General features: G+C 45.2%; 1 protein-coding gene across 2 annotated transcripts in view; it reads right to left on the bottom strand.

Moving 5' to 3' along the window:
* ENOSF1 (enolase superfamily member 1) overlaps positions 1-8,484 on the bottom strand; it is a 108,793-nt gene extending 100,309 nt beyond the window's left edge. The window contains exons 1-2 of one of the 2 annotated variants that reach the window (XM_077270319.1): positions 8,276-8,484; positions 2,856-2,964 (exon numbers count right to left, since the gene is read on the bottom strand). In XM_077270319.1, the coding sequence (XP_077126434.1) occupies positions 2,856-2,964; positions 8,276-8,359 (193 nt within the window). In that variant the 5' untranslated portion in view covers positions 8,360-8,484. The remainder of the gene's footprint in view (positions 1-2,855; positions 2,965-8,275) is intronic. The other variant, XM_077270318.1, reaches the window with a different exon arrangement.
* Positions 8,485-21,228: the final 12,744 nt, after the last annotated feature.

Here is a 21,228-nt window from a genome sequence, read left to right as displayed (position 1 = left end):
ATTAGCCCTTAAACCAAATGAGAAATACTATATGTGATATCCTATAAGGGATTGGCCTTAGATATTTTGGGCCTGTAGATGCACTAACCTAACGCAATTGAGAGACACTATATGTGATACCAATTTGTTTTGTGTTTCTTTTTTCTGATTTTGTTTAATATTTTTGCTGATTTTTTCTATGGTATAAGATGCGGAACTCGGATGGCATCTAGAGTGCAGACTAATATGCTACTCATAACAATAAAGGTGTACCAGATCATCTAATATAGAGAGAGTAATGAGGGATAGTTCTCAGTCGTTTTTGTATACTGATGTGCATTAGCCCTTAAACTAAATGAGAAATACTATATGTGATACCCTATAAGGCACTAATCTAACGCTATTGAGAGACACTTTATGTGATACCAAGTTATTTTGTGTTTCTTTCTTTTTTCTGATTCTGTTTAATATTTTGCTAATTTTTTCTTTGGTATGAGATGCGGAACTCGTATGGCATCTAGAGTGCAGACTAATGTGTTACTGACAGCAACAAAAGTGTATCAGATTATCCATTATAGAGAGGGTAATGAGGGATGGCTCTCAGCTGTTTCTGTACTCTGACGTGCATTAGCCCTTAAACCAAATGAGAAATACTATATGTGATATCCTATAATGGGATTGGCCTTATATTTTTTTGGGCTTGTAGATGCACTAATCTAACGCAATTGAGAGACACTATATGTGATACCAATTTGTTTTGTGTTTTTTTCTTTTTTTCTGATTTTGTTCAATATTTTGCTGATTTTTTCTATGGTATAAGATGCGGAACTCGGATGGCATCTAGAGTGCAGACTATTATGCTACTCATAACAATAAAAGTTTACCAGATCATCTAATATAGAGAGAGTAATGAGGGATGGTTCTCAGTCGTTTCTGTATACTGATGTGCATTAGCCCTTAAACTAAATGAGAAATACTACATGTGATACCCTATAAGGCAGATAATCTTTTCATTTGGGTTTATTTTGTTTTTTGGTTTTTGTTGAATATTTTGTTCTGTTTATTTTTGGACAATTTAGGGTGTAATATCTATATCACCCAACAACATATTTACATCCATTGAGTGTACTCATATATCTGCTAACCTTTTCGGAGGGGTGCTATCTTGCTTAGGGATCCACTCTGTACATTAGCTTTATTGGTCTGTCTAAGATTTTTAGGTCATCAACCACTAACAAAGACAGTGACCTATTGTTACATCTATTAGAGGTTTCACTACTTATGACCTCCAAATATTTTACTGAGCACACTCCAACTGTGCCCGGCTGTACCCCATAGCTCTGCACTATCTATTTTTTCAAAAAAATCTTTTGGAGGTAACTGTGGGGTACATGCTATTTAGTGCATTTATGCAGCAATGTCTGCAGTGTTTTTAGAATTTTTCGTTCACTTTTTTCTTTTTTCACTTTTTCACGTTTTTTGGTTAGTGTGACCTATTGGTCAATTTGTGTGTGTATGTCTGTGGGTACCTGGGTGTGGGTAGCAAGTAGGACCCTACTAGGGTAAGGAGGGACAGTCGACGGTGAGCGGGGGCGCCATATCGAAATCTAGGGTGCCAACCTCCGCTGGTAGGTAGGTTTAAGACACTTTAGGGCCACCTACAGGGACTGTGTCAGGCATATCTGCTATTTTCTCCCTATTTTTCTAGCTTACCCAACCCAGTTGGCTGATGTTGATTGCATACATTTGAGTTTTATCTATTGGGATTTTAGACAATTTAATAATAAAATATCGTTTTAAGGATAGTACGTTTTTTCTGGTTTTTACATGGCCAGGCCATTCCTCCATTACCAAGAAATCAGTGTTTGAATGGACATGCAAATAAGGCTGAAGTGTAGTGATGGGCGAACCCATGGATGTTTGAGTCCGAACAGTTAAAAAATGTTCAGTTTGGGTACCAGAACAGTACCCAAACTCGAACGCGGACCCCATTCATATGAATAGGGGGTCCGAACATCCATTGTTTGCCAATGACAGAGCGGACTATGCAGCCTTGTTCGGAGTCCATAGTCAGTTAGTAAGTACTTCAATACACTTGCACCCCAATTACATAGATAATTCAATTAAAATTTTGATGAAACTTCTTTAATTCCATTGACCTTAAACCTTTATGTTGCATATATGTTGGGTAAAAATGTGAAATTGAAAATCTGGTTTGAAGTGTATTTTTTGGTCAATGGTCTCCCTCTTCGCCTCTCAACTTACCTTTGTCGTCTGTTTTTGCTTAGATGACCTCTGTTAAAGCCAAGATCTTGCACTTGGCTTGAAAAAACTAGTACAATAGATATAGAGCTTCCATCTTTGTGTAGACAGTTTAGGTGCCAGGGTTGGTAGGCAGCAATGATGTCAGAGCTTTGTAGTTGTCCCCTATCACTGCAGAACACTGACCGAGGCTGGTACTGTCAGTGGTGGATCATTCTGGGAGGACCTGGCCATTTACTAGAATAACCTTAGCATTAGGGGGCAATTTGGGGAACCGATATAATACGGCTAGACAACCCTGTAACAAAAGCTTCATGTATGAATGCCTTGCTGTGACTTATATATATATGACACGTATTTTATTGCATAGAGAGTGATTCAAGCTAACAGTTTGGTGCCAATTTGCATCAAATCAGACCACACTACCAATAAAAACTGTCAGCCACATGGAAAAACTACAGACAAGTACTTTATGTATATCTATAATATCTACTTGTACCAACTTAAACTCTGGATCTAAAAAAAAATCTTTATGTAACTGGTTTCCTAAAATTGTCTCATTGTATTTCCCTATATTGAGAGATGAAAACAAATAATGGTAAATATCAACTTACCAATCTCTGTGCCTTTTCCTAAAGTGAATGTCAGACCGCAGCCCTTTAAAGCATCTTCTGCATCAGTTTCTATGACAACATACGCCGCAGAGTAATCGGGGTCTGTGTGCTGTCATACAGTAAAATAATAGAATCAGACTTAGATCTGAAATGATTTTATATTGTCAATAATTAAGAAATGCCTGATATGTTGAAGTTTCATTTTTAGATTTTTTTATAAGTAGCATCAAACATTTTTTTACTGTTAGTTTTCATATTTTTCATGTTCTTCTTTCATTTTCTTAGTACATTTATTTTTTAAAAATTCGTCTATTAACCATAAAGTGAAACATACAGTATACACATTTATACTCATTAGTATTACATTCAATATGGAACATGTACATTGTACGCATGACTGAATATCATAATGTATGTTCAATATATCTTGTACTCCATTCGAACTATACAAATCTAACGTGGAGTCATGAAAATTTACAGTCATTGAACCACAACTACAACTATATCTTACTAACTACCTTTCTGCCGTTCTTAGTACATTTTAGCATAAAACATTGTCACTTTTCCAGTGATCTTTACTGTAAAAAAAAACCAAAATCATCATGGTATGAAATGTACATGCTGTAAAGGAGTCAGACATCCAGTTTTCATAATATGTAAAGACTCAAACACAGCGCTGAGCACCAATTGGCCAGTCTGCCGGGTGCCCAGCGAAGCGTAGAGAGGGCCAGGGCTGCAAATTCAATGTTTGATGACATGGAGATACGACCGCGCGTGTGCTGCCGGCGCCATTTTATTGGAGACAATGTTTTTTCTAGAGACCACAGCAATTAGTGTGTTGGCGCTATATTTAAAAGAGGAGGTGGATCAGTGATTTGCCATTCAACAGAAGATGAATAAGGGACCAGAGCGCCAAGAAGAGACCCTGCCTACAGGCCCACGCCAATGCACGAAGATATCAGTAAATGCAAACTTCACACAAAGATTACACAAAAAACACAAAAGAAGTGGAAATGTCTTTACTAGTGTTGAGCATTCCGATACCGCAAGTATCGGGTATCGGCCGATACTTGCGGTATCGGAATTCCGATACCGAGATCCGATACTTTTGTGGTATCGGGAATCGGAATCGGAAGTTTCCAGTGTATGGTTCCCAGGGTCTGAAGGAGAGGAAACTCTCCTTCAGGCCCTGGGATCCATATGAATGTGTAAAATAAAGAATTAAAATAAAAAATATTGATATACTCACCTGTCCGGAGGCCCCTGGACATCACCGCTGGTAACCGGCAGCCTTCTTTATTTAAAATGAGCGCGTTCAGCACCTTCCATGATGTCATGGCTTCTGATTGGTCGCGTGCCGCTCATGTGACCGCCACGCGACCAATCACAAGCCACGACGTCATCCCTCAGGTCTTAAATTCCCTTCTAGGAATTTAGGACCTGAGGGATGACGTCACGGCTTCTGATTGGTCGCGTGGCGGTCACATGAGCGGCACGCGACCAATCAGAAGCCGTGACGTCATGGAAGGTGCTGAACGCGCTCATTTTAAGCAAAGAAGGCTGCCGGTTCACAGCGGTGATGTCCAGGGGCCTCCGGAGAGGTGAGTATATCAATATTTTTTATTTTAATTCTTTATTTTACACATTAATATGGATCCCATTGCCTGAAGGAGAGTTTCCTCTCCTTCAGACCCTGGGAACCATCAGGGATACCTTCCGATACTTGAGTCCTATTGACTTGTATTGGTATCGGGTATCGGTATCGGATCAGATCCGATACTTTGCCGGTATCGTCCGATGCTTTCCGATACCGATACTTTCAAGTATCGGACGGTATCGCTCAACACTAGTCTTTACCGCAGGTATCATTGTAGTCTGTATCCCAGAGCCAATATGGCTGTGTGTACTTTACGTTCCAAAATCCTGTCTGCAGGTTGTCTTTACAAAGTTACAAAGTTACAAAGTTAGTAAGGCCGAAAAAAGACATTTGTCCATCCAGTTCAGCCTATATTCCATCATAATAAATCCCCAGATCTACGTCCTTCTACAGAACCTAATAATTGTATGATACAATATTGTTCTGCTCCAGGAAGACATCCAGGCCTCTCTTGAACCCCTCAACTGAGTTCGCCATCACCACCTCCTCAGGCAAGCAATTCCAGATTCTCACTGCCCTAACAGTAAAGAATCCTCTTCTATTTTGGTGGAAAAACCTTCTCTCCTCCAGACGCAAAGAATGCCCCCTTGTGCCCGTCACCTTTCTTGGTATAAACAGATCCTCAGCGAGATATTTGTATTGTCCCCTTATATACTTATACATGGTTATTAGATCGCCCATCAGTCGTCTTTTTTCTAGACTAAATAATCCTAATTTCGCTAATCTATCTGGGTATTGTAGTTCTCCCATCCCCTTTATTAATTTTGTTGCCCTCCTTTGTACTCTCTCTAGTTCCATTATATCCTTCTTGAGCACCGGTGCCCAAAACTGGACACAGTACTCCATGTGCGGTCTAACTAGGGATTTGTACAGAGGCAGTATAATGCTCTCATCATGTGTATCCAGACCTCTTTTAATGCACCCCATGATCCTGTTTGCCTTGGCAGCTGCTGCCTGGCACTGGCTGCTCCAGGTAAGTTTATCATTAACTAGGATCCCCAAGTCCTTCTCCATGTCAGATTTACCCAGTGGTTTCCCATTCAGTGTGTAATGTGTTGTGAATTTGCTTTTTGCTCCCTCTAGTGGTTACTAGTTTTTTGACTCTGGTTTTTCTGTCATTCCTTTTATCCGCACCTGGGTCGTTAGTTAGGGGTGTTGCTATATAAGCTCCCTGGACCTTCAGTTCAATGCCTGGCAACGTAGTTATCAGAGCTAGTCTGCTGTGCTCTTGTCTACTGATCCTGGTTCCAGTTATATCAGCTAAGTCTGCCTTTTGCTTTTTGCTATTTGTTTTGGTTTTGTATTTTTGTCCAGCTTGTTCCAAATCTATATCCTGACCTTTGCTGGAAGCTCTAGGGGGGCTGGTGTTCTCCTCCCGGACCGTTAGACGGTTCGGGGGTTCTTGAATTTCCAGTGTGGATTTTAATAGGGTTTTTGTTGACCATATAAGTTACCTTTCTTTATTCTGCTATCAGTAAGCGGGCCTCTCTGTGCTAAACCTGGTTCATTTCTGTGTTTGTCATTTCCTCTTACCTCACCGTCATTATTTGTGGGGGGCTTCTATCCAGCTTTGGGGTTCCCTTCTCTGGAGGCAAGAAAGGTCTTTGTTTTCCTCTACTAGGGGTAGCTAGATTCTCCGGCTGGCGCGTGTCATCTAGAATCAACGTAGGAATGATCCCCGGCTACTTCTAGTGTTGGCGTTAGGAGTAGATATATGGTCAACCCAGTTACCACTGCCCTATGAGCTGGATTTTTGTATTCTGCAGACTTCCACGTTCCTCTGAGACCCTCGCCATTGGGGTCATAACAGTAATGGTGACATTGATTCCTTCTTCCCATGTGTATAACCTTACATTTATCATTGTTAAACCTCATCTGCCACCTTTCAGCCCAAGTTTCCAACTTACCCAGATCCATCTGTAGCAGAATACTATCTTCTCTTGTATTAACTGCTTTACATAGTTTTGTATCATCGTCTTTAAAGCTCTAATCTTCCATCCTCAGCAGCGAGCCACTCAAGGCCCCCGGCCTCCTTATTGCCAGGATCACTGCACAACTGATAGTTGGGCTAGTGACATGGTCCCACCACTGGCACTAAGGCCTCTTTCACACTTCCATCTTTCATCTCCCATCATAATGCGTCATTTTGTGAAAAAAAACGCATCCTGCGAATTTGCCCGCAGTATGTGTTTTTTCTCATAGACTTGTATTAGCGACGTATCGCGACGTATGGCCACACGTTTCATCCGTCGTGCACTGGATCCTGCGGAATTTGGCGGCACATCGTCTGGAAAAAATGTACAATGAAACATTTTTTGTCTGTGTTGGAAAAACGTGCCACGACGGATCCTGCAGCATACGTCGTTGGCTAGAATGGAAGCCTATGGACGCAGGATCCGTCGTGGTACGTCGAATGATGGAATCCAGCGCTGGAATCCATTTTTTTACACTGAGCACATTCCAAATCAGTATTTAGTAGCCAATTGGCCAGACAGCCCCAAATCTATATAAACCTGCCATGTGGCTTCATTCCTCAATGTGCGAGTAAAAAGCATACAAGCAAGAAGCCTGCCAGCAGCCTACCTGATGGATAGATGCATAGATGGTCACAATATTTGCTATAACTCCTTTCATTTCTGCCACTTGCTCTAAACCCTGTCAAAGATGGGGTGTTAAAACACTCAATATATAGGTTTCCATTATTTTCCAGTAGCCAATCACATTTGGGAGACTCCCATTAGTAGGCATGGAAAACGGACCCGTCAAAAAAATGGATGCTAAAAACGGACATCTGTCTAGCGGATTCGTCAAAAAACTGGATGCATTGCATCCTTTTTTTTCACTATTTTTGATGCATCCATCGATGCGTCGCGTCAACGCATTATGACGGCCGCCTGCTGACGGAAGTGTGAAAGAAGCCTAAGGCTACTTTCACACTAGCATCGGGCACTGCACGTCGCAATGCGTCGTTGTGGATAAAAAACGCATCCTGCAAAGTTGCCCGCAGGATGCGGTTTTTCTCCATAGACTTTTATTAGCTACGCATTGCGACGCAGTGCCACACGTCGCAACCATCGTGCGACGGTTGCGTCGTTTTTTTGTGCGTCGAGACCGCCATTTTCGACCGCGCATGCGTGGCCAAAACTCCGCCCCCTCCTCCCCGGACCTTGCAATGGGGCAGCGGAAGCGTTGTAAGACTGCTTCCGCTGCCCACGTCGGGCATTTTTTGCACAGTATGCATCAATACGTTGGACCGACGCAGCGCGACGGCCCCGTACCGACGCTAGTGTGAAAGCAGTCTCACTAGAAGAGGCAGCTTTGCTTCTGCAGTTTGGGAAAAGTGTGTGGGGAACAAGACAAGCCAGATACAGAGATCCAGACCGCTACAGAGTGCGACGAGCAGGGTCTAACGCAGAGTCTGATAGCGGCATGTGCTCCTTACCTAGGCAACCAGCCGCTCGGAGTCTGCAGGGTGGCCTGTAACCTAGGTGACGAGCTGTACACTATCAAATGAAAAATCCCTCAGTTCTTGAGAACATAGAGGATTTTTAATACCAGGTGCATTACAAAGATGTCTAATATTACAAACACTTTGCATTTTTTCCTATTTAAGAACCTGAGACAGCCCCTTTAGGAACATGTGAATATGCTAACATTTCTTTCAGTATTCTTTCAGATGCAGAGTTTAGTTTTAGTGAGACTTTCAGGAACTTGAGACAGGGTTTGTATTTGCCATGCTCAAAGTGCAAGTTGTTCCCCTTACCATGGCATCAGAGCCGTGCAGACCTAGTGAGGTTGGGAAGCGTACATCTTTCACTGAAAGCCCAGTAATCTTTCCGTTCACCATGTCGTATTTTTACACTTTGTTTCTGGAAAAGAAGAAAGAACAATAACTGGTGCCAGTGTGAGAGGCCGGAGCAGAGTGGCAGCAGCTTCCTCCGAGCTGTGGATATCACGCCCCATCAGCTGATCACCCACTGGTCGCTCACGTGGATTCTAGACACAAGAGGTTAACCCTTACTGCACACGCTCACAGCTCAGCAAGTTATCGTTCAATAATGCGGCCTGTTTTGCATTTCCTTATTATTTAAAAAGTTATCCTTACTGTTATTTAATGAATGTTATTAAACTCATTTTAAATTCTGACAAATATCAATGAATGAAAATAAAGAGAGTTACCTTTGACGTGAGGAGTTCACAATCTAAAGGCGATTGCATGAAAAATAGGAAAACATAAATGTACGCACATCAAGGTTATTGTTCAATAGACTGAATACACACATGCTAAGGGCTTGTTCACACAAACATATTTGTGGAAATAACGGACAGCACTCGGACCAATGTTATTCAATGGGGCAGTGCACATGAGCGATTATATTTCACTGACCAAATGTACGTGCGAAAAAAAATTGCAGATCGCATGAGTTTCTTCCATGTGTGTCGGATGAGACTCGCTCATTCAAGTCTATGGATGTGTATCCAGTATAGCTTACATTGCAATTCTGTAACATAGGAAACGCTAAATGATCCTGTAAATGATTAATGGCTGCTGCTGTAAAAAAATATATATTCCATACGGATGACAAGTGAAAACTGTGATAAATTTTTTGGGCGCTCATGTGAACCTACCCTGAAGGGAAGAGTGTGTGCTGTTTAGGGATGGGAATGGATTATTGCAGGTGTGGTGGAAATTGGTGCCCTCTTCCCCATGCAATATTTGTACACACTTGCAATACATTGGCTCAGTGGTTAGCACTGCAGACTTGCAGTGTTGGAGTCCTGGGTTCAAATCCCTCCAAAGACAACATCTGCAAGGAGTTTGTAAGTTCTCTCCGTGTTTGCGTGGGTTTCCTCCAGGTTTTCCAGTTTCCTCCCACACTCCAAAGACATACTGATAGGGAATTTAGATTGTGAGCCCCAACGGGGACGGTGATGATAATGTCTGTAAAGCTGTATCGAATTAATGGCGCTGTATAAGCGAGTAAAATAAATAAATAAAAATGTTGATGACATTTGTTAAATAGAACCTCAGCCCATATAGCAGTCATAGAAATAACAATGAAGAATATAGGTTTATAAATAAGAGACGTTCGAGGCACTAGTCATACTGAGTCCAGAGGATTATTCTGAGTCCATAACTAGGCTGGGATTGTGGGGCTCTTGAGACACCATTTCTATAGCTCTCTGTATTAACCAGTACTCAAGCGAAATGATTTCAACAGCTTGACTCGACTGCAGAGGCATGTATGAGGATTACAGTAGAACCTGTCTTGCCAAACGGAATTCTTGTAATTATGCACAGTGTAGCATCCACACGGTGTAAGGAATTTAAGAGAGAGTAAGCTTTAACTGTATTTTTATTCTTCTCCTCTTTTCCTCCAGCACACAGCATAACATTTTCTCCTCAGGCTATAACTGAAACTGAAACTAAACTCAACTCCCGCCCTCACTTTATTAAAGAGACAGATCTAATTCTTATACATTACACACAGGTAAAAAGACAATTCTGAACCAGAGCTGGGTAGCTATGTACTAGCAACATGGCAGTCAGAAACTATCTGAGGAAGAAGGGAGGTGTCACATCAGAGCTGGGCTACAGGAAGAGGGGAATGACGAACTTCAAAAAGGGGCAAATCCATAAATCCATCTTGGCCCCATATATATGCATCCTGCTCCCCCACCATATATCCATCCTCCCCCATATATCCATCCTGGCCGCCCCATATATACATCCTGGCCCACCATATACTGTATATGCATCTCAGCTCCCCCATATATCCATCTTGGCACCCCATATATCAATCCTGGTCCCTTATCCTGCCACCCATATATCCAAACTGGCCCCCCATATGTATCCATCCAGCCCCTTGTCCTGTTCCCCCATATCTTCATCCTGGCCCCCATATGTATCCATCCGGCCCCTTGTCCTGCACTCATATCTCCATCTTGGCCCCCCATGTGTATCCATCCGGGCCTCTTGCCCTGCCCCTGGCCCCCCGTATGTGTATCCATCCTGCCCCCATATGTGTATCCATTCTGGCCCCCTGTTTGTGTTTCCATCCTGCCCCCTATGTGTATCCATCCATCCAGACGCAGGTTTAGTTAAACTTATTGCCGTGTGGGCCCGGGCCTGCATGGGATGGGAGACAGGGGGGAAGAATAAAGACACAGGGGGAAGAATAGAGACATGGGGCAAGAATGGAGACACAGGGAGCAAGAATGAAGACACAGGGGGCAAGAATGGCGACACAGGGGGCAAGAATGGTGACACAGGGGCAAGAATTGAGACACAGGGGCAAGAATGGAGACACTGGGGGCAAGAATGGAGACACGGGGCAGGATGGAGACACAGGGGACAAGAGTGGAGACACAGAGGGCAGGATGGAGACACAGGGGGCAGGATGGAGACAGGGGGTAGGATCAGGGGGCAGGATGGAGACAGATGGGGCAGGATCATGGGGCAGGATGGAGACACAGGGGGCAGGATCATGGGGCAGGATGGAGACAGATGGGGCAGGATCATGGGGCAGGATGGAGACAGATGGTGCAGGATCATGGGGCAGGATAGAGACAGTTGGGGCAGGATCATTGGGCAGGATGGAGACAGATGGGGCAGGATCATTGGGCAGGATTGAGACAGATGGGGCAGGATCATGGGGCAGTATGGAGACACATGGTGCATGATCATGGGGCAGGTTGGAGATATGGGGCAGGATCACGTAGGGTCAGAATGGATACTGATAAGGGCAGGATGGATGGGAGAACATGTGGGGTCAGGATGGGAGAACATATGGCTGGAGCCAGGAAAGAGACACACGGGGGCCAGAATGGGGAATATTATTACCATAAGGGCTAATTAAGGGATATTATTACTTCAGTCATGTATTTATTTTATTTTTGGAGGATACTGTTTTAAATGGGGGGGTGGTCATGTTACTGTGCAGAGCGACACTATGTCGCCTTTTTTTCTTCATTTGGTGTAGTGTAGAAGTTGGAAACAAATTAGGTAATTTATTCTGCAAGCAGTGCCTTAGATAACTGTGTTATTTCCTGCAGAGACGAGCCCTGGATGGAAGAAGTGATGGCAGTCTGTGCTGGATGAAGATGAAAAGCGAAGATGAGAAGCAAAGCTGAAGGACTTCACCTAGAGATGTCACTGGTGAGTCAGTGTGTTACCTGTACACTGACACTATATACTGTATACCAGGGTTGTCAAACTGCATTCCTCGAGGGCCGCAAACAGGTCATGTTTTCAGGATTTCCTTGTATTGCACAGGTGATAATTTAACCACCTGCACAGATAATGATTCCTGCTCCTTGTGCAATGCTAAGGAAATCTTGAAAACACACATGGTTTGAGGCCCTCGAGGAATGCAGTTTGACACCCCTGCTTTATACTATATACAGCGGTCCTGTGTACAATGTCACTAGTGATCACTGTATTACCTGTACACTGACACTACAGCTCTAGCTAAAATTAAGAGACCACTGCAAAATGTTCAGTTTGTCTGATTTTTCTCTTTATAGATATATTTTTGAATAAAATGTAAATTGTTCATTTATTCTATAAACTGCTGACAACATGTATCCGAATTTCTTAGCAATAATTTTTGTATTTTTTTCTGACAAAGAAAAATGGTCAAAGTTAAAAACAAAACAAACCAGTGCTTTCAGACCTCAAATAATGCAAAGAAGACAAGTTCATAATCATTTAGAAACAACAATACTAATGTAACTCAGGAAGTGTTCAGAAATCAATATTTTGTGGAAAAACCATAATTTTTAATCCAGGTTTCATGAGTTTTGGCATGCTTTCCATCAGCCTTTCACACTGCTTCTGGCGCAAAAATGTAAGCAGTTCTTCTTTGTTTGATGGCTTGTGAATATCTATCATCCTCTTGATTATATTCCAGAGGTTTTAAATTGGGTTCAGGTCTGGAGATTGGGCTGCCCATGATAGAGTTTTGATGTGGTGGTCCCTTAATTTTTGCCAGAGCTGTATATACAGAGCTCCTGTGTATAATGTCATTGATCACTGTATAACCTGTACAATATAAACAGCGCTCGGGTGTATAATGTCACTGTTGATCACTGTATTACCTGTATACTGTACACTATATGCAGAGCTCCTGTATTTAATGTCACCGGTAATCACTGTATTAACTGCACGCAGACACTGCATACTAAGTACAGATCTCCTGTGTATAATGGTACTTATGGTGATATTAGTATTGTTTTTTTTTTATTAATGATCAGTATTGTAGTATTCAGTCACTATGTGGTGGTAATATGTTTTCTGGCCATGGTATGGCGGTATTTGTTCCTTGTATGTGCTGTTATTTGGTCACTATGTGGTGGTAATAAGTGGTCTGGTCATGGTGTGGTGGTATTTGTTCCCTGTATGTGATATTATCGGTCACTGTGGTGGTAATATGTGGTAATATGTGGTTTGGACATGGTGTGGCGGTATTTGTTCCTTGTATGTGGTATTATAGGTCACTATGTGGTGGTAATATGGTGTCTGGTCATGGTGCGATAGTATTTGTCCCTTGCATGTGATATTATTGGTCATTTTAAAAATTGAAAAATAAATAAAAATTTACCAAAACTTGTATTGGATATTTTAACAAATGATTAATAGGATAGAGCGTAGTAGTGCTCGGCCAAAAGAGTCTACCTTGTCGTTGTAATTCTGGATAGGATAATCAAGATGCCCATAATTCCACGTTCCTCCAAAATCAGGCAAGGGAATCACAAAGTTCAGAAGAGTTGCATACTTTATTCAGGGCTATAAAACTATGCGTTTCCATAGCTTGGCTGTGTACCTGAAGAAGTGGACAGGACGTACATGAAACACGTAGTTTTATAGCCCTGAATAAAGTATGCAACTATTCTGAACTCTGTGATTCCCTTGCCTGATTTTGGAGAAGCGCGGAATTGTCGGCATCTTGAATATCCTATCCAGAATTTCTTGAAGATCCTTCGTGGCTCTGGTGCCATCTGCAGCCCTCCTATCATACTTACTTTATATGTTGTGCAAACTCACAACGCGTAAAGGTGAGAATTTTACCTTACAGTAAACTGATTGTTATTTTGGTAACTGTGCTATTGCGCCCCTCTCTTTACCGTTTCTAGTACCTTGTCATGGTGGCGGCTTAAAAATCTATTGGCCAAAACAAAAGCTGCTGGATATATGTGTGATCTGGTGATGGGAATTGTTAATGTGTGACTAGTGAGAGGTGGAGTTTTTCCAAAAGAGAGCGGTGGGACTGTGGACAGTTCGAGGGGTGGAGGCTGGGCGGAGTCTCAAGGGGGCCCCAAAACTTTTGCCAGTATGGGGCCCCGAAATTCATAGTGGCAGCCCTGCCCAGATCAACAACACACCCGTGACTGTGCCGGGACAAGGAGGAAATGATGTGAATTGTTAGATACTACTACAGCAATATATACTACGTGAAACCACTGACCGAGATAGGGCTAATAAATAACTGTCGTGTCTTACTAACCTTCTAGATCCTACAGACAAATCATCCATGGATGCACCTACCATGTTGGAAGAACTGCACTTTGCCACTAAATTCCCCTGATATGACAGGACCCCTATGAGTCTGGTTTGGGAAGGAAGGAGTTGTCTTCACGTATTGGAAAGATCACTTGACTGAAGTCAACCAAATGATTGGACTGTGGAGTCTCAGGCTGCTAAACATCAATAATAAGACATGTAATGAGATCCGGCCTGTAGTTCAATACAAAAAACAAGTCTGCCCCTACCTACGTCACTATGTGCCAGGCACTTACAGGGACTGTCTCTTGTTCCATTTGGGGTTCCAGAATGGAAAGTGTTTTGGTGAAGGAACACCGTCCACAAGGGTAGAATAAAAACTCCTGACATCCCCAATCTGATGCCCCCAGGGAAGGTAGACCTTGGCAACTTTCATTAATGCTAGTGGGCTATGCAATGCCAAGTAGTGCTCAAATTACCCATTTGCTGAGGAAACACCCTTGCAGCACTGCCGACAGTTCCTCAATTGCACAAACCTTGTGTAATGCCTGAAAAATATCCCTGTTCTTAGGAGCAGCCAAATGTACCATTCTGTGATTTACAGATGTGTTGGGTATCATGCGCTGAGGCTATCCAGATACTGCAGCTTGTGAATTGTTCTAAGGACACTTTGGCTTGCAAGAAATGCCTGGTCATGAGTTTGGAGATGTTCTCAATCCAGGACTGTGGCAGTCTGGCTCACAACCTGCCCCAATCCTATTCCATCATGGACAGTCCAGGTGTTGATGAATAACAGGACTGAGATAACTCTTCTCCTCCCTCTCCCCTTCTTTGCCTGCAATTGAAGAAACATTAGGACTGTGACTCCCCTTCCTTTCTCCCATTATTCCATCCCTTATCTTTGGACATTGTCCTATTACTTAGCAGAATTGTAATGATGTGTAATGTGTAATTTAGAGTGTAGGATCTGTGTCTTTGCTGTTTAATTTCACTTTGTGATACCAATTATGTATGCCAGATTTGTCTTGTTATATTATATTTTATATTTGTTTTTGGCAACTTTTATGAGATGGATCATTTTCATTTCCTGATCATCCTATGGTAGCACCAATGGGTTATTTTTTACCTGCAAACTGATTGGACAAAAGAGAAACATGATTAGCAAGAGATTAGGTTATATAATTAGGCTATAAACATTCCCCTATTCAGTATAAACCTCCATACACAGTAAGGCTATGTTCACATACAGCGTTTTTGTAGCTGTTTTTATGCAGCCAAAACCTGTTCTCAAAATGCTTTTTTTGCTGCGTTTTTGCAGTGATTTTTGACACGTTTTGAAAAAATGATGAAAGAATTGACATGCTGCAAATTGAAAAAATGCTGCAGTGCTCAAATGCAGTCAGGGAAGTGAACACGTTCATGAGATTTCTGAAAATGCGTTGTTTTCCTACGTGAAAAGAGCAGCAAAAAAAGTGCTGTTGAAATGCTGTGTGTGAATATAGCCTAAATAAATTAGTTACCGGTGTAACAGGCCAGATTAACCCCCCGCCCAGAATATACTTGGGGTTAAATTGGCCTAGGCCAGTTTGCACCCCTCTGGGCCAGAATATACCCCAGCGGCTGTAGATCAGATTTTTTACGCTTTTGAGAACCATTGAGTGATATACATAATAGCGGGCCCTAGTCAGTGCATAGGCGTCCCAGTCAGTGCACAGGGGCCCCAGGCAGCGCACAGGGGGGCAGAGACAGCACATGGGGCCCCAGACAGTGCAAGGGGCCCCAGACAGCGTAAGGGGCCCCAGACATCGCACAGGATTATTATTATTATTTATTGTTATAGCGCCATTTATTCCATGGCGCTTAACATGTGAGGAGGGGTATACATAATAAAAACAAGTACAATTATCTTAAACAATACAAGTCACAGCTGGTACAGGAGGAGAGAGGACCCTGCCCGTGAGAGCTCACAATCTACAAGGGTTGGGTGAGGATACAATAGGCGAGGGTAGAGATGGTCGTGCAGTGGCTTGGTCGAGCGGTGGTTACTGCAGGTTGTAGGCTTGTCGGAAGAGGTAAGTCTTCAGTTTTTTTTTAAGGTTTCGATGGTAGGCGAGAGTCTGATATGTTGTGGTAGAGAGATATAGAGTAGGGGTGATGCGCGAGAGAAATCTTGTTGTGGGAAGAGGAGATAAGAGGGGAGTAGAGAAGGAGATCTTATGAGGATCGGAGGTTGCGTGCAGGTAAGTACCGGGAGACGAGGTCACAGATATATGGAGGAGACATGTTGTGGATGGCTTTGTATGTCATGGTTAGGGTTTTAAACTTGGGTTGTTGGGTAATGGGGAGCCAGTGCAGGGATTGATAGAGGGGAGAGGCTGGGGAATAGCGGGGGGACAGGTGGATTAGTCGGGCAGCAGAGTTTAGAATAGATTGGAGGGGTGCGAGAGTGTTTGAGGGGAGGCCACAGAGAAGGAGGTTGCAGTAGTCAAGGCGGGAGATGATGAGGGCATGGACTAGGGTTTTTGCAGATTCTTGGTTGAGGAATGTACAGATCGGTGAAACATTTTTTAGTTGAAGTTGGCAGGAAGTGGAAAGAGCTTGTATATGTGATTTGAAAGAGAGATCAGTGTCAAGGATTACCCCAAGGCAGCGAGCTTGTGTTACTGGGGAGAGTGGGCAGCAGTTTTCTTTAATGGATAGGTCCATTGGGGAGGTTGTGTGAGATGGGGGAAAGATGATGAATTCTGTTTTGTCCATATAAAGTTTTAGAAATCTAGCAGAGAAGAAGGATGAAATAGCGGACAGACATTGAGGGATTCTGGTTAGTAGGGTGGTGATATCTGGTCCAGAGATGTAGATCTATGTCGTCAGCATGGAGATGATACTGAAAGCTGTGAGATTCTATGAGCTGTCTCAGGCCGAAGGTGTAAATGGAGAAGAGCAGGGGCCCTAGGACTGAACCTTGCAGGACTCAGACATATAGGGGCGAGGTGAGGAGGTGGTGTGCGAGTAGAAGACGCTGAATGTCTGGTCTGTTAGGTATGACGAGATTCAGGATAGGGCCAAGTCTGTGATGCCAAGGGATGAGAGGGTCTGTAATAATAGGGAATGGTCCACTGTGTCAAAGGCAGAGGACAAGTCCAGGAGGAGGAGGACAGAGTAGTGTCACTTGGCCTTGGCGGTTAATAGGTCATTGATGACCTTAGGGCAGTTTCCGTAGAGTGGTGTGACCAGAAGCCAGATTGTAAGCGGTCAGTTCAAGATGGTCGTGTTGTTCCAGTAGTTTTGAGGCATAAGGGAGAAGTGATATAGGGCAATAGCTACATACAGAGGATGGGCCAAGAGATGGCTTTTTGAGGATAGGTATTATTGAGGCATGTTTAAAGCTTGAAGGGAAAACACCAGTTGAAGGTGATAGGTTGAAGAGATGGGTTAGGGTTGGGATGAAGACTGTGGTGAGGTTTGGGATGAAGTGGGACGGGATTGGGTCAAGTGCACAGGTGGTGAGATGTGATCTTGAGAGTTGGGTGGAGAGTCGATCTTCTGTAATGGTGACTTTGGAGGAGGAGGAGGGCTGGGCAGTTAGGAGGAAGGGCTCTGGGGGTTGTCGACCAAAACTGTCTCTGATGTTATCCAATTGAGTGATATACTCAAGAACGGGGCCCCAGGCAGTGCACAGGGGGGCAGAGACAGCACATGGAGACCCAGACATGGCACATGGGCCCCAGACATCACAGAGGATTGAGGGGGCAGACACAGCACACAGGGGGGCAGAGACAGTGCACGGGGGGTCAGAGACAGTGCAAGGGGGGAAGAGACAGCGCTCAGGGCCCCTGTGAGCTGTTTCTGCCCCCGCGAGCTGTCTCTGCCCCCTGTGCGCTATCTGGGACCCCCTGTGCGATGTCTGGGGCCCCGTTCTTGAGTATATCACTCAATCCTGTGTGATGTCTTGGGCCCCTGTGTGATGTGCGATGTCTCGGGCTCCTGTGCAATGTCTGGGGCCCCTGTGCGCTGTCTGGGGCCCATGTGCAACATTTAGGGCACTGTTCTTAAGTATATCACTCAATGGTGCTTATTAATGTGAAAAATCTGATCTTTAATATACTTTAATATACTTTAATCTTTAATATTCTCAAGAACAAGGCCCCAGACGTCGCACAGGGGCCCCAGACAGCGTACAGGGGCCCCAGACATCACATAGAGGCCCCAGACATCACACATCGCACAGGGGCCCCAGACATTGCACAGGGGCCCCAGACAGCGCACAGGATTGGGTGATATACTCAAAAATGGGAGCCCCAGACATCACACAGGGGGTCCCAAACAGCGCACAGGGGGTCCCAGATAGCGCACATGGGGCAGATACAGCGAACAGGGGGCAGAGATAGCGCACAGGGGCCCTGCATGCTGTCTCTGCTCCCCTGTGCGCTGTCTGGGGACCCATGCGCTGTCTCTTCCCCCCTGTGTGCTGTCAGGGGCCCCTGCATGTTGCCTGGGGCCCCTGTGTGCTGCCTGGGGCCCTGTGCACTGCCTGGGGCTCCCATGTGCTGTCTGGGGTCCTGTACACTGCCTGGGGCCCCGTGTGCTGCCTGGGACCCTGTTCGCTGTCACTGCCTCCCTGTGTGCTGCCTGGGGTCCTATGCACTGTCACTGCCTCCCCGTGCGCTGCCTGGGGACCCCGTGTGCTGCCTGGGGCCCTGTGTGCTGCCCCCCATGTGCTGCCTAGGACACTTTAGCCCCGGGTATATTCTGGGCAGGGGGGGGGGTTAATCTGGCCTGTTACACCAGGATTACTGATGTACATCAACTTGTATACAAAGGGTGTTGTTCTGTCCCACGCCCAATCAGCCACTATTTTGTGCTGTATACAGGTATAATCCTGGCCCTTATCCCTGCTGGTATTGACTCTCAATTCCTGCGCTAAGTGATGGGTGTTTCAAGATGGCAGTTATACATTTATGTGCTTGATATGGCAGAGTATCAGATCTTCTGCTCAGGTATGTCTCTGGGTATACTAATGCAGCGCCCCAGAGTCCTGGTCGTTGCAGTACTGTGGCTCCGCCACTATGGGGAGCCATGGTGCGTCCGATGGCACTGAAGGAGTTCATCTGATCAGGTATCACAGACACCAATACATTTCACAGCAGGGCCTCCGGGGGGAGCTAAGGGTGCTATTCATTAGGCCACTCCCCACCATAGTGGGTAAACCGGGGGTCAGGCAGGAAGTTAGATCAGAAAGCTGACTGGATTGGACGAAGCAACACCTAGTGGCAGAGGGTGTTGTGGAGGAGGAGACGGTGGGGTCTCTGTCAGGGGTGGGATCCTGACAGAGGCTTGGCATTGGAAAGAACGTAACGGGTCCGCGCCAGCTCCGGGAAGCGGCGGGGCCCAGGAGAGGACTGGGGGCGGGGTGGGTTGTGCTGAGTGAGAGACGAGATCAAGCGATAGGAGAGTTCCAGTGGGGGTCGTGCTGTGGGACCGGAGCAACACCTTACTGAGGCGCACTGCCGGTGGCCGGAACGCCGAGGGAGTATTATAACATTCAGCTTCAAGCAATACTCTAGACAGCGGCAGGACAGTCAGTTTAAGGCGGGCTGTCTAGCACATATCACCTATGAAGTCTTGGGGGGCAATTGCGGGAGAGGGGCGTCTCTAGGGTCCCGGAAGAACTCCAGGCCTACCCGACAAACGGGTGCCGTTCTAACTGTAACATCAGGAAGGGATGGACGATTAGAAGAACATCATTTAATCGAGTTGTGAGGGAACTTAAGAAACAGACACAACAGTTGTGGGGTACTTTCCGTAAGCACAGCAGGGAAGGACTACAACACATAGCGCTAAGAAGGAAGGCACCGATTTCCACCTGTGAAGTGAACTCTGGAGGTGCCATTGGACCGGCCGGACTTGCGCAGCCTGGTGAACCGTATTCTGGACTGAGGACTCAGAGATCTCCAGTAAAGAGGTAAAGAGACTGCAACCTGGTGTCCTCGTTATTTACCGCGACCTGCACCCCACAGCTGCACCACCAACATCCACACCTATTATTCACTGTGCGCCCCACGGCAGGGTCACGGACCGGGGCCTAGCCGCCGTGACAACCCCCAGAAGCAGAGACTCGTAGGCCCGGTACCGGGTACCCCTCGGCCCTGCGGCAGTGGGGGCGCTACAACTTGGCGTCATGAACAGGATCTACTTAAGCCTGAAGAATCAGGTCATGTGTGCCTTGGAACTGTGATTTATCGTGCTTGGACTGTGCTTTATTACAAGGACTGTGTGTTGCCACTTGCCGCCAGAAGTTCCCGCCAAAACCGCCGCCATTACAGCACTAAGGAGAGCGCAGGAGAAGAAGAAGGGCGTGGAAGTGGGCGTGAACAAGCTGAAGAGCGCGAAAGACAATGGCCGCCCAGTCTAAATATCTCGGCCCCTTGAGGACGTGTCCGTCAGCAGCCGAGATCCGCCTCCTGATCCTTAATGGTGGGCAGAGACAACGAAAACGAAACCGCCCATGAAGAAGAGAGCGGGAAAAGGACCAGGAAGAAGAATTCAGCGACATGGAGGACGCCATGGCCAGCCGCCCGGAGCCGGAGCGTGGGGTCGGAGCCGAGGACTCCCCCAGCTACCCGGAGAGGCACCGCAGCCAGACCTCCACAGTTGACGCTGAATTCCTGCAGACCGGAGGGACCGCATCTGAAGCAGGTATGAAAGACGATCCTGCCCTGACGACCGACACCCCTCCAGTGACTGCTAGTGCCACAGCTGCTGACTCCGTTCCAGTGACTGATCTTGCAGCGGCCGCTACCTCTGCTGCAGCAAATGCCCATACTCAAGCTGCGCAGACCTCCATCGCTGCGCATGATTTAACCATACATGAAGGACGGATTAACGGTGTTTGTCCAGCACTGGGTGTAACCCTGGACCTCACTTTGCCCAGGCCAAGAAGGGTTAAGTGCCAGGTGCAGCCCTGGAAGCCGTCCAACTAAACCTCGGAAACCTGAAACTGTAAATAGTTAACTGTTTATTTCCTTGCTGTTTTGCTGCTAAAACCCGTCCTGGGTTAACTCTTAAAGGGATCCCTTTGTTTACCCGGGATCCCTATTGCTTTTTATTTTTGCTTTCACTTTCATTTTTGCTTTTTGGTTCACAATGTTATAAAAACTGCTGAATCATGAACAGTGCATGATACAAACTTCTTGTAAATAGTTTGCACCTTATTA

This window comes from Ranitomeya variabilis, chromosome 6 (genome assembly GCF_051348905.1).
Source record: "Ranitomeya variabilis isolate aRanVar5 chromosome 6, aRanVar5.hap1, whole genome shotgun sequence".
NCBI classification, from domain to species: domain Eukaryota; kingdom Metazoa; phylum Chordata; class Amphibia; order Anura; family Dendrobatidae; genus Ranitomeya; species Ranitomeya variabilis.
The sequence above is the reverse complement of the archived record's forward strand: the minus strand, read 5'-3'. Positions and strand labels throughout refer to the sequence as shown.